This window comes from Thalassophryne amazonica, chromosome 7, assembly GCF_902500255.1.
Source record: "Thalassophryne amazonica chromosome 7, fThaAma1.1, whole genome shotgun sequence".
In the NCBI taxonomy this organism is placed as follows: Eukaryota; Metazoa; Chordata; class Actinopteri; order Batrachoidiformes; family Batrachoididae; genus Thalassophryne; species Thalassophryne amazonica.
In genome coordinates this window covers 40,332,479-40,345,027 of record NC_047109.1, presented here as the reverse complement: position 1 = coordinate 40,345,027, position 12,549 = coordinate 40,332,479, and the positions used below count along the sequence as shown (strand labels likewise).

Here is a 12,549-nt window from a genome sequence, read left to right as displayed (position 1 = left end):
CTTTTGTCACTGTTTCCCATTATCATCTCTTGAATGACATTAAAGCCCAGCAGTGGCATGCTTACACTTTGTTGACTGACTAGCATTACGTACAAGGATACAGAGCCATGTTGTGAACTTGTGATCTTGAGTAAAACTTCAATCCACCCTTTAAAAGGAACATCTGTCCCATTTGCTGCAGTGACTTTGAGTGGATGATCTGAAAACAAACTCTTGAGTCGCTGTATTTCCACATTTGGTAGGACTGTTTGTACCCATGACTTTTCTACAATGCTAACTTGTTTCCTGGAAATTAGGATTAGATGTTGGTTGTTCTGTTTTCAGTCTCTTAGTGTTGTGGGACTCTGCTGATGGTCCAGTCATTGGTGGTCCCTCTCCAGTGACCTCTTGGAGTTTCCCGACACACTGCTTTTCTGAAAGCAACCAATAGCTCTGTGCCCCTCTTTTCCACATTTGAAACAATGAGTACAGTGTTCAGTCTCTTGGGTGATACACTTTTGACACTTCCCTTTAACCTCCTGTTTTGTAGCTGGCTGTTTTGAGGCAGGTACTTGAGGATGGATATTATCAGTTACTGCGTTGTCCATTGGAGCTAGGGCCTTTTCTAAACTTTTAGATAGAGTGGAAACCTGCGCCGTAAGCTCTTGTATAGCAACACGATTAGCTTGGACTTCATTTTGCATTTCTACAGAACGTTTGTCCTTCTCTACCTGAGCTGCATTTGCATGGGCAGTTTTTGACTTTTGATTTTGTCCCAATCTGATCTGTCTCTCTGCATCTTCACTAACAGTTTTTGTTGTGAGCTTTAAAATGGAGTCATCTGTGATACTTAAGTCTGAGATATGAGGTTTAAAATCTTGTTTCACATATGAGGATTTCTCATTCATACCCTGATATAGTGAATGAAGGAACACACCCTGTACTAACTGTTTTTCATAATGAAACCCACTGCTGTTTTTAGATGCAATCAGCACATGCTGTTTTAGACCCATTAGTCTATACATAAACTGCTGTGGTGTTTCTTTATCATTTTGTTTGGCATTGCTCAATTCCTGAAATAATTCAGTACTACTTTTCTCACATAGGTGTGCCTTCAAGAAACGTTTTAACTCTTGAACAACTCTGCCAGCTTGTAGAGAAGATCTCTGTTGTGGGCATTGGTCAGCTGGTGAAGCTCTTGTTGGATTTCCCATCTCAGGTCGTGTAGCACAGCCATCTCAGGTTATTTAGATTCTGTCATTGTTATCATCAGCTGAGGAACAGGTGATCAGCTTCCCTTGGTTCTTTAATGATTAGTGCCGAACAGCAAGCAGCGCTAATCCCGGATGAGCCCCCAAAATTGTTGCTCCTCTGGGGTTCAGAGGGCATGTGTATGTGCATGAAGTAACTACTTTGTATTCTCATTTATCACAGAGTTGTCATAGGCAGAGAGAACATTCATTTAGCTGCATTTACTTCACCGTGAGGATTGTTCATCCTTTGTGATGCCTCAGCTATTCTCTATCAGTGCGCGCCATGCGCCATCTACTGGACAGTGTAGGGATTACACTTAACTCACAAGAGATTACAATGGAACCAACTGAGTTATTATATATATAAAAAAAACCTCTCAAACAAGTAAAATGAAAATTGATGCTGCCACTGTAGGGATGGTATTTGCTAGGTGATGAACGGTAGCTGGTTTCCTCCAAAAATATCTGGAATTCAAAGCCAAAGAGTTCAATCTTTGTCTCATCAGACCAGAGAATTTTGTTTCTCATGGCCTGAGAGTACTTTAGGTGCCTTTTGGCAAACACCAGGTGGGCTGCCATGTGTCTTTTACTATGGAGTGGCTTCCGTCTGGCCACTCTACCATACAGGCCTAATTGGTGGATTGCTGTAGAGATGGTTGCCCTTCTCCACAGAGGAATGCTGGAGCTGTGAGTGATCATTGAGTTCTTGGTCAGCTTCCTGACTATTCCCTTCTCCCCGAGTCACTCAATTTAGATGGGTTGCCAGGTCTAGGAAGAGTCCTGGTGGATTTCAGCTTTTTCCATTTACAGATGATGGAGGCCAGTGTTCTGTACCCTACACCAGATGTGTGCCTTGAGACAATCCTGTCTCAGAGGTCTACAGACAATTCCTTTGACTTCATGCTTGGTTTGTGCTCTGACATGTATTGTCAAATGTGGGACCTCATATGTAGACAGATGTGTGCCTGTCCAAATCATGTCCAATCAACTGAATTTACACCAGGTGCACTCCAAATAAGCTCTAGAAACATCTGAAGGGTGATCAGTGGAAACAGGATGTACCTGAGTTAAATTCTGAGCTTCATGGAAAAGCTGTGAATACTTGTGTACATGTGATTTCTTAGGTTTATTATTATTATTTTTAGTAAATTTGCAAAAAAAAAAAGTTGATATTCTCTTTGGGAATGACAAGAATGGACAAGATTAGGAATGAACATATCAGAGGGACAGCTCAGGTGGGACGGTTTGGAGACAAAGTCAGCGAGGCGAGATTGAGATGGTTTGGACATGTGCAGAGGAGGGACCCAGGGTATACAGGGAGAAGGATGCTGAGGATGGAGCCACCAGGCAGAAGGAGAAGAGGGAGGTCAAAGGGGAGGTTTATGGATGTGCTGAGGGAGGACATGCAGGTGGTTGGTGTGACACAGAGTACAGGGTGAGATGGAAACAATTGATCTGCTGTGGCAACCCATAACGGGAACAGCCGAAAGACAAAAAAGAAGAAGTAAATTTTCAAAAATATATATAAATAATATTTTTCACATTTTTACTATGGGGTATTGTGTGTAGAAGTTTGAGGGAAAAAATGAATTTCATCATTTTGGAATAAGACTGTAACATAAAAAAATGTAAAAAGTGAAGCGCTGTAATACTAAACAGTTACTTTAACCGTTCTGGCTCCTCCACACCTGCTCCCCCTGCCTGCTCCCGGCTCTCCACACGTCTCCAACAGCCAGCCCTACAGTCTCTCTGACCCCCCACCTTCTTCCCCCACTGCACCCCGGACTTTGTCCCTCCTCCCCCTGGACTGTATTCAGCACCAGCCCACCTCAGCTCACACCTCAGCCCCCCCCCCCCGTGACTCCGACTGAGGTGAGAGGCTAGCTCCTGTGACTGAAGCAGAGGAAAGCAGCAGGACCTGATGGGATCTCCCCGAGGCTGCTGAGGACCTGTGCAGATGAGCTCTGTAAGGTCCTCAGCCACATCTTCAACAAGAGCCTCAGCCTGGGGGTGGTCCCCACCCTGTGGAAGACCTCCTGTGTGGACCTGGTTCCCAAAACACTGCATGCGAAGGAGCCAGCCCACGACAGACCAGTTGCCCTGACCTCCCACCTCATGAAGACCATGGAGCGGCTCATCCTGTCTCACCTCCGCACCGTGGTGAGTGACATCCTGGACCCACTGCAGTTTGCCTACAGGCCCAACATCAGGGTAGATGACGCTGTCCCAACATCAGGGTAGATGACGCTGTCATCTACCTGCTGCAGCGGGCACTCACCCACCTGAAAACCGGCGGAGTGCCGTAAGAGTCATGTTCTTTGATTTCTCCAGCGCTTTCAACACCATCAGACCGGCACTGCTGCGGGGGAAGCTGGAGGATGCAGGTGTGGATGGACATCTCGCCGCCTGGACAATCGACTACCTCACTAACCGGGCGGGAGTGCCATGAGAGTCATGTTCTTTGATTTCTCCAGCGCTTTCAACACCATCAAACCGGCACTGCTGCGGGGGAAGCTGGAGGACGCAGGTGTGGATGGACATCTCGCCGCCTGGACAATCGACTACCTCACTAACCGCCTGCAGTACGTGCGTCTGCGCGGCTGTCAGTCTGAGGTGGTAAGGTGCAGCACTGGGGCCCCCCAGGGCACAATCTTCTTGCCTTTCCTTTTCACCTTCTACACCTCGGACTTCACCTACAACACGGACAGCTGCCATCAACAGAAGTTCTCTGATGACTCCGCCACTGTGGGTCGTGTGCCTGAGGGGAACGAACTGGAGTACCGGTCGGTCATCACAGACTTTGTGGACTGGTGTGAGCGCAACCACTTGTGTCTCAACACCAGTAAGACGAAGGAGATGGTGATTGACTTCAGGAAGAAACCACCACCCCACCCACCGGTACATCCAGGGGGAGGACATGGAGACTGTGGACAGTTTCAGACACCTGGGTGTTCACCTCAACAACAAACTGGACTGGATTTACAACACTGACGCCCTGTACAAGAAAGGCCAGAGTCGCCTCCACCTCCTGAGGAGACTGAGATCCTTTGGAGTAAGCAAGCCTCTGCTTAAGACCTTCTATGATTCTGTTGTAGCCTCTGCTCTCCTCTATGCTGTTATCTGTTGGGCCCCGGGCAGCACAGAGAAGAGGGAGAAAGAGACTGAATAAGCTGGTCAGGAAGTCCAGCTCTGTCCTGGAATGTCCTCTGGACTCTCTGGAGGAGGTGGCTGAGAGGAGGGTGTTCGCCAAGTTCAAATCCATCATGGGCAACTCTTCTCACCCTCTGCACTGGACTGTAGTGGAGCTGAGCAGCTCCTTCAGTGACAAACTGAGGCACCCTCAGTGCAAGAAGGAATGATACCGCAGGTCGTTCCTCCCTGCTGCTGTCAGACTGTACAATAACACTGTGAAATAACCACATGCAATAATATGTGCACAAATCACGTGCAATAACAACTCGTTTACTAATCCCAGCACTAATGTCAACTTATCTCCACTGTGAGATCAATAAAGTCGTATCTTATCTTATCTTATCATTAGAAAACTTCAAGCATGTATGAGTGAATTAAATACTACAGTTCCCAGGAGTCTACGAAGCCGTTTACCCAGCAGGCAGTTCAGTTTTAAGACGATGAGGCAAGATGGCGACTAAAATAAGCAAAGAGGGTCCTCCGCCTTTTGATTGTCCGTCATGGTGAGCAAACTGTACATGCTGAAGTTATAGCTTTTCGTTTTAAATACAATAGCACAATTATGTACTTACTTGCTTTAAGTCAACGAGACAGAAACCCGCAGTTCTTGCTGCTGATGTTAGTGCATGGGCAAGCTATTTGGCTAATGCTAGCAATAATAATGCAACCGCACTGTGCCTCACGGTTTACTTTAAAATTTAATTTAATTTCAAAATATCCGTGGCGTGGATATTTTCAGTGGTAATGAGGTACTTATATGTGTATGCAAAGTTTAGTTTTTGGGGTTTGGCGTTTCTACGGTGGGACCGGGTGGTTATCCAACAGGCTGTTACTGACTTTGTCTGCACTAACATCATTTAATCGTGATTTTAAAAAAATGTCCATTTTAAAAAGAAAAAAAATGTCATTTTATGAAGATCTAAGAAAATTATGTTGAAAATCAATTAGAGTCTTAATATTTTGTTTTATTTTCCAATAATAAGGATCAGTATGTACCTTTGCCAGAATAAGTCTATGACGAGGAGTTGGAAAGATTTTTTGTGGTTGCTATCCATATGTACCCGTATGCAAAATGCAATCCTTCTTGTGTAACGATTTGTTTTAACAATGATTTAATTTGTGTCACGATTCATGGTTGCCGATACGATTCAGGGATGATGTTGGTTCGTTTAGAATGATCCGATCTGAAATGATTCATTGACTTAAAATCGATAGAAGGGCTCGCTGTTAGTTACTTCTGCCTTTCCCGCACATGCGCACACAGGCGGTAGGCGGAAAACCCCAGACTCCAAGCAGATGCGATGAAAAACGCACGGGAACATGACTTCAGACTATGTGTCAACTGTTGATCCCGAAGATCAAAAGCGATATTGTGAGAAATTAAATCTTGGAGATGATGACCATGAAGGATTTCAAGTATTTGGAGGCATACAATTATTTTATCAGTGGTCATGTGAGGGATCGCTGATATCAGCCTGTTGCTGCAGATGTTGATGTCTGTCTGCGATCTTTCTGCTATCTAGTTCCATCTGTATGGGCTGAGTGCAGCAGCAGGACGTGCTCTGAAGTTGAGGAATTTTTTTAAACATGGTCCAAAAAAGACACTAGTGCACAGTTGGGCCGGTGTGTGCATCGTGCGTCAGGCTGCAGTTCACCTGTGTTGACAGAGTTATTAAGTGCAGTTCTGCGTGTGCGCCCATGGTTGAAAAAGTGATGGAGAAAAAACAACGAACCAAAGGGTTCTCTTTGACCAAGAAAGAAAAAAGCCACCACAAGGAGGTGGCAGCTTTAATTATATACACCTGCGCGTTATATACACCTGTGTGGATCACACAACTTTCCAAAAATAAAATAAAAAAACAAAAAACAAAAGATCCACAAACACAAAATCAGCCGATCCATAATAATTTGAGATCATGCATATATATATATATATATATATATATATATATATATATATATATATATATATATATATATGTGTGTGTGTGTGTGTCTGTGTGTGTGTGAGAGATATATGTATTCATACATTTATACATTTTAACAACCTGAAAGCCACCAGACCAGATAGAACCAAACCATGGGTTCCTGGACAGTCGCCTCTGTGTTTCTTCTCGCTGGTTTTATTTCTTCCAGTCATTTTGATGCCGGTGAGTCCAACTTTACACTTTGTGTTCATCCATTTGTCTGCAAAATCGGTCTTTTGCGCATGTCATACTGTGTTTGATTTCAAAATGAACCGAAAATCAGATTGTTAGTTTGCACCCCTCATAATAACCTCAGTCACAGCTTATCACCTAAGTGTGGAGCTGCACAGAGAAAACCAAAAGAAAAAAGAAAAAAAATACAGAAGGGGAGATTTGTTTTTAATGTGATGTGTTGGAACACAGGGTGAGCTCATGTGATCCCATCTTCCACCTGTACTAGATGCAATTCTGCCAAACCACATCTGATTCTTGAGACTAAATGCTTGCAAAGTGAAAAATTTTCAAACGGATTGTCATCCATCTGGATGTGATGTGTTTTTTTTAATGCACGGCATTGATCTGTCAGCGTGTGATGGATCACCGAGTGCACACAGTCAGTGGCTGCATTAAAAGATTTCTGCCTACCGGTGTGGCTCCACCCAGCGCATGACGCCATCATCGCAATGTTGAAAATTAATTAGAGTCTTAATATTTAGTTTTATTTTCCAATAATAAGGAGCAGTATGTATCTTTGCCAGAATAATAACACGAGGAGTCTGAAAGATTTGTTGGTGGTTGCTATCCATACGTACCCGTATGCAAAATGCAATCCTTCTTGTGTAACATCAATCAATCAATCAACTTTTTTCTTCTATAGCGCCAAATCACAACAAACAGTTGCCCCAAGGCGCTCCATATTGTAAGGCAAGGCCATACAATAATTATGAAAAACCCCAACGGTCAAAACGACCCCCTATGAGCAAGCACTTGGCAACAGTGGGAAGGAAAAACTCCCTTTTAACAGGAAGAAACCTCCAGCAGAACCAGGCTCAGGGAGGGGCAGTCTTCTGCTGAGACTGGTTGGGGCTGAGGGAAAAAACCAGGAAAAAGACATGCCGTGAAGGGGGGCAGAGATCGATCACTAATGATTAAATGCAGAGTGATGCATACGGAGCAAAAAGAGAAAGAAACAGTGCATCATGGGAACCCCCCCACAATCTACGTCTAAAGCAGCATAACCAAGGGATGGTCCAGGGTCACCCGATCCAGCCCTAACTATAAGCTTTAGCGAAAAGGAAAGTTTTAAGCCTAATCTTAAAAGTAGAGAGGGCATCTGTCTCCCTGATCTGAATTGGGAGCTGGTTCCACAGGAGAGGAGCCTGAAAGCTGAAGGCTCTGCCTCCCATTCTACTCTTACAAACCCTAGGAACTACAAGTAAGCCCGCAGTCTGAGAGCGAAGCGCTCTAATGGGGTAATATGGTACTACGAGGTCCCTAAGATAAGATGGGACCTGATTATTCAAAACCTTATAAGTAAGAAGAAGAATTTTAAATTCTATTCTAGAATTAACAGGAAGCCAATGAAGAGAGGCCAACACGGGTGAGATATACTCTCTCCTGCTAGTCCCCGTCAGTACTCTAGCTGCAGCATTCTGAACCAACTGAAGGCTTTTTAGGGAACTTTTAGGACAACCTGATAATAATGAATTACAATAGTCCAGCCTAGAGGAAATAAATGCATGAATTAGTTTTTCAGCATCACTCTGAGACAAGACCTTTCTGATTTTAGAGATATTGCGTAAATGCAAAAAGGCAGTCCTACATATTTGTTTAATATGCGCTTTGAATGACATATCCTGATCAAAAATGACTCCAAGATTTCTCACACTATTACTAGAGATCAGGGAAATGCCATCCAGAGTAACGATCTGGTTAGACACCATGCTTCTAAGATTTGTGGGGCCAAGTACAATAACTTCAGTTTTATCTGAGTTTAAAAGCAGGAAATTAGAGGTCATCATTTGTTTTAACAGCAATTTGATTTGTATCACGATTAATGGTTATCGATACAATTCAAGGATGATATTGGTTCATTTAGAACGATCCGATCCAAAATGATTCAGTGACTTTAAATCGATTCAGTAACTTTTTAGCCAAAAATTCATGAAAACATGAAAGTAACATGGAATGTATTAAAGCAATGAGACTAAACTCTAAACAAAAACAGTTGCTGAATTATTTTATTGAGAATGATGTTGTGTATATCAACAGCAAAAATATTGCTTATGAATTAAATTTGTTTTGTTTTTTTTTTTACAAATATTGGAGCTAATATTGCAAATTCCATGAATACAATTAACCAAAAGAAAACATCTGAAAAGGGAAGCAGAATAATTCAGTCTATGTTTGTTGGGGAGGTCAATGAAAAGGAAGTCTTATATATGATGGCAATGTTGAATGAAATGACATGAACATATAAATAAAATTCAACCAGTGTGACTGTGAAATAAATACCTGGATAGTTGTAAAAAGCGGGTAATTTGTGGACTGAACTGGGCTTCTGCACGGGCCACAATCATGTACCTGGCGTTATCTGTGATGATGGCAGGATTCTTGTCAGAGATTTTCAACTCTGTGCAGGCTGCATGCAGTAACGTGCCAATATTTTTACCAATATGGGCTTCGTTTAAAATATGGCTTCATCTGGTTTGCAGAACAAAGGTCTTCATTTTCCACCATTGATTTGAGCATGACATCCTGTCATTCATCGTTATTGCTATTCCTTCAGCATTGTGTGAAATATCCTACAAGAAGTGAGTGACTTATTTAGAACATCTCCATCCTTGTTGGATGGACTGCAATAGTAGCGTGATAGTTTCTCCCTCGCCAGCTTCTTCTCTGCAGCTGCCATGCTATGTTTTGTCATCTGCTGGTGCATCAATCAATCAATCAATCAATTTTTTTATATAGCGCCAAATCACAACAAACAGTTGCCCCAAGGCGCTTTATATTGTAAGGCAAGGCCATACAATAATTATGTAAAACCCCAACGGTCAAAACGACCCCCTGTGAGCAAGCACTTGGCTACAGTGGGAAGGAAAAACTCCCTTTTAACAGGAAGAAACCTCCAGCAGAACCAGGCTCAGGGAAGGGCAGTCTTCTGCTGGGACTGGTTGGGGCTGAGGGAGAGAACCAGGAAAAAGACATGCTGTGGAGGGGAGCAGAGATCGATCACTAATGATTAAATGCAGAGTGGTGCATACAGAGCAAAAAGAGAAAGAAACAGTGCATCATGGGAACCCCCCAGCAGTCTACGTCTATAGCAGCATAACTAAGGGATGGTTCAGGGTCACCTGATCCAGCCCTAACTATAAGCTTTAGCAAAAAGGAAAGTTTTAAGCCTAATCTTAAAAGTAGAGAGGGTGTCTGTCTCCCTGATCTGAATTGGGAGCTGGTTCCACAGGAGAGGAGCCTGAAAGCTGAAGGCTCTGCCTCCCATTCTACTCTTACAAACCCTAGGAACTACAAGTAAGCCTGCAGTCTGAGAGCGAAGCGCTCTATTGGGGTGATATGGTACTACGAGGTCCCTAAGATAAGATGGGACCTGATTATTCAAAACCTTATAAGTAAGAAGAAGAATTTTAAATTCTATTCTAGAATTAACAGGAAGCCAATGAAGAGAGGCCAATATGGGTGAGATATGCTCTCTCCTTCTAGTCCCCGTCAGTACTCTAGCTGCAGCATTTTGAATTAACTGAAGGCTTTTTAGGGAACTTTTAGGACAACCTGATAATAATGAATTACAATAGTCCAGCCTAGAGGAAATAAATGCATGAATTAGTTTTTCAGCATCACTCTGAGACAAGACCTTTCTGATTTTAGAGATATTGCGTAAATGCAAAAAAGCAGTCCTACATATTTGTTTAATATGCGCTTTGAATGACATATCCTGATCAAAAATGACTCCAAGATTTCTCACAGTATTACTAGAGGTCAGGGTAATGCCATCCAGAGTAAGGATCTGGCCAGACACCATGTTTCTAAGACTTGTGGGGCCAAGTACAATAACTTCAGTTTTATCTGAGTTTAAAAGCAGGAAATTAGAGGTCATCCATGTCTTTATGTCTGTAAGACAATCCTGCAGTTTAGCTAATTGGTGTGTGTCCTCTGGCTTCATGGATAGATAAAGCTGGGTATCATCTGCGTAACAATGAAAATTTAAGCAATACCGTCTAATAATACTGCCTAAGGGAAGCATGTATAAAGTGAATAAAATTGGTCCTAGCACAGAACCTTGTGGAACTCCATAATTAACTTTAGTCTGTGAAGAAGATTCCCCATTTACATGAACAAACTGTAATCTATTAGACAAATATGATTCAAACCACCGCAGCGCAGTGCCTTTAATACCTATGGCATGCTCTAATCTCTGTAATAAAATTTTATGGTCAACAGTATCAAAAGCAGCACTGAGGTCTAACAGAACAAGCACAGAGATGAGTCCACTGTCCGAGGCCATAAGAAGATCATTTGTAACCTTCACTAATGCTGTTTCTGTACTATGATGAATTGTAAAACCTGACTGAAACTCTTCAAATAGACCATTCCTCTGCAGATGATCAGTTAGCTGTTTTACAACTACCCTTTCAAGAATTTTTGAGAGAAAAGGAAGGTTGGAGATTGGCCTATAATTAGCTAAGATAGCTGGGTCAAGTGATGGCTTTTTAAGTAATGGTTTAATTACTGCCACCTTAAAAGCTTGTGGTACATAGCCAACTAACAAAGATAGATTGATCATACTTAAGATCGAAGCATTAAATAATGGTAGGGCTTCCTTGAGCAGCCTGGTAGGAATGGGGTCTAATAAACATGTTGATGGTTTGGATGAAGTAACTAATGAAAATAACTCAGACAGAACAATCGGAGAGAAAGAGTCTAACCAAATACCGGCATCACTGAAAGCAGCCAAAGATAACGATACGTCTTTGGGATGGTTATGAGTAATTTTTTCTCTAATAGTTAAAATTTTGTTAGCAAAGAAAGTCATGAAGTCATTACTAGTTAAAGTTAATGGAATACTCAGCTCAATAGAGCTCTGACTCTTTGTCAGCCTGGCTACAGTGCTGAAAAGAAACCTGGGGTTGTTCTTATTTTCTTCAATTAGTGATGAGTAGAAAGATGTCCTAGCTTTACGGAGGGCTTTTTTATAGAGCAACAGACTCTTTTTCCAGGCTAAGTGAAAATCTTCTAAATTAGTGAGACGCCATTTCCTCTCCAACTTACGGGTTATCTGCTTTAAGCTACGAGTTTGTGAGTTATACCACGGAGTCAGACACTTCTGATTTAAAGCTCTCTTTTTCAGAGGAGCTACAGCATCCAAAGTTGTCTTCAATGAGGATGTAAAACTATTGACGAGATACTCTATCTCCCTTACAGAGTTTAGGTAGCTACTCTGCACTGTGTTGTTATATGGCATTAGAGAACATAAAGAAGGAATCATATCCTTAAACCTAGTTACAGCGCTTTCTGAAAGACTTCTAGTGTAATGAAACTTATTCCCTACTGCTGGGTAGTCCATCAGAGTAAATGTAAATGTTATTAAGAAATGATCAGACAGAAGGGAGTTTTCAGGGAATACTGTTAAGTCTTCTATTTCCATACCATAAGTCAGAACAAGATCTAAGATATGATTAAATTGGTGGGTGGACTCATTTACTTTTTGAGCAAAGCCAATAGAGTCTAATAATAGATTAAATGCAGTGTTGAGGCTGTCATTCTCAGCATCTGTGTGGATGTTAAAATCGCCCACTATAATTATCTTATCTGAGCTAAGCACTAAGTCAGACAAAAGGTCTGAAAATTCACAGAGAAACTCACAGTAACGACCAGGTGGACGATAGATAATAACAAATAAAACTGGTTTTTGGGACTTCCAATTTGGATGGACAAGACTAAGAGACAAGCTTTCAAATGAATTAAAGCTCTGTCTGGGTTTTTGATTAATTAATAAGCTGGAATGGAAGATTGCTGCTAATCCTCCGCCCCGGCCCGTGCTACGAGCATTCTGACAGTTAGTGTGACTCGGGGGTGTTGACTCATTTAAACTAACATATTCATCCTGCTGTAACCAGGTTTCTGTTAGGCAGAATAAATCAATA

General features: G+C 42.3%; 1 protein-coding gene across 1 annotated transcript in view; it reads left to right on the top strand.

Moving 5' to 3' along the window:
* Positions 1-4,833: 4,833 nt before the first annotated feature.
* ppp1r8b (protein phosphatase 1, regulatory subunit 8b) overlaps positions 4,834-12,549 on the top strand; it is a 43,069-nt gene continuing 35,353 nt past the window's right edge. The window contains exon 1 of the mRNA XM_034174050.1: positions 4,834-4,927. Within this exon, the coding sequence (XP_034029941.1) occupies positions 4,875-4,927 (53 nt within the window). The 5' untranslated portion in view covers positions 4,834-4,874. The remainder of the gene's footprint in view (positions 4,928-12,549) is intronic.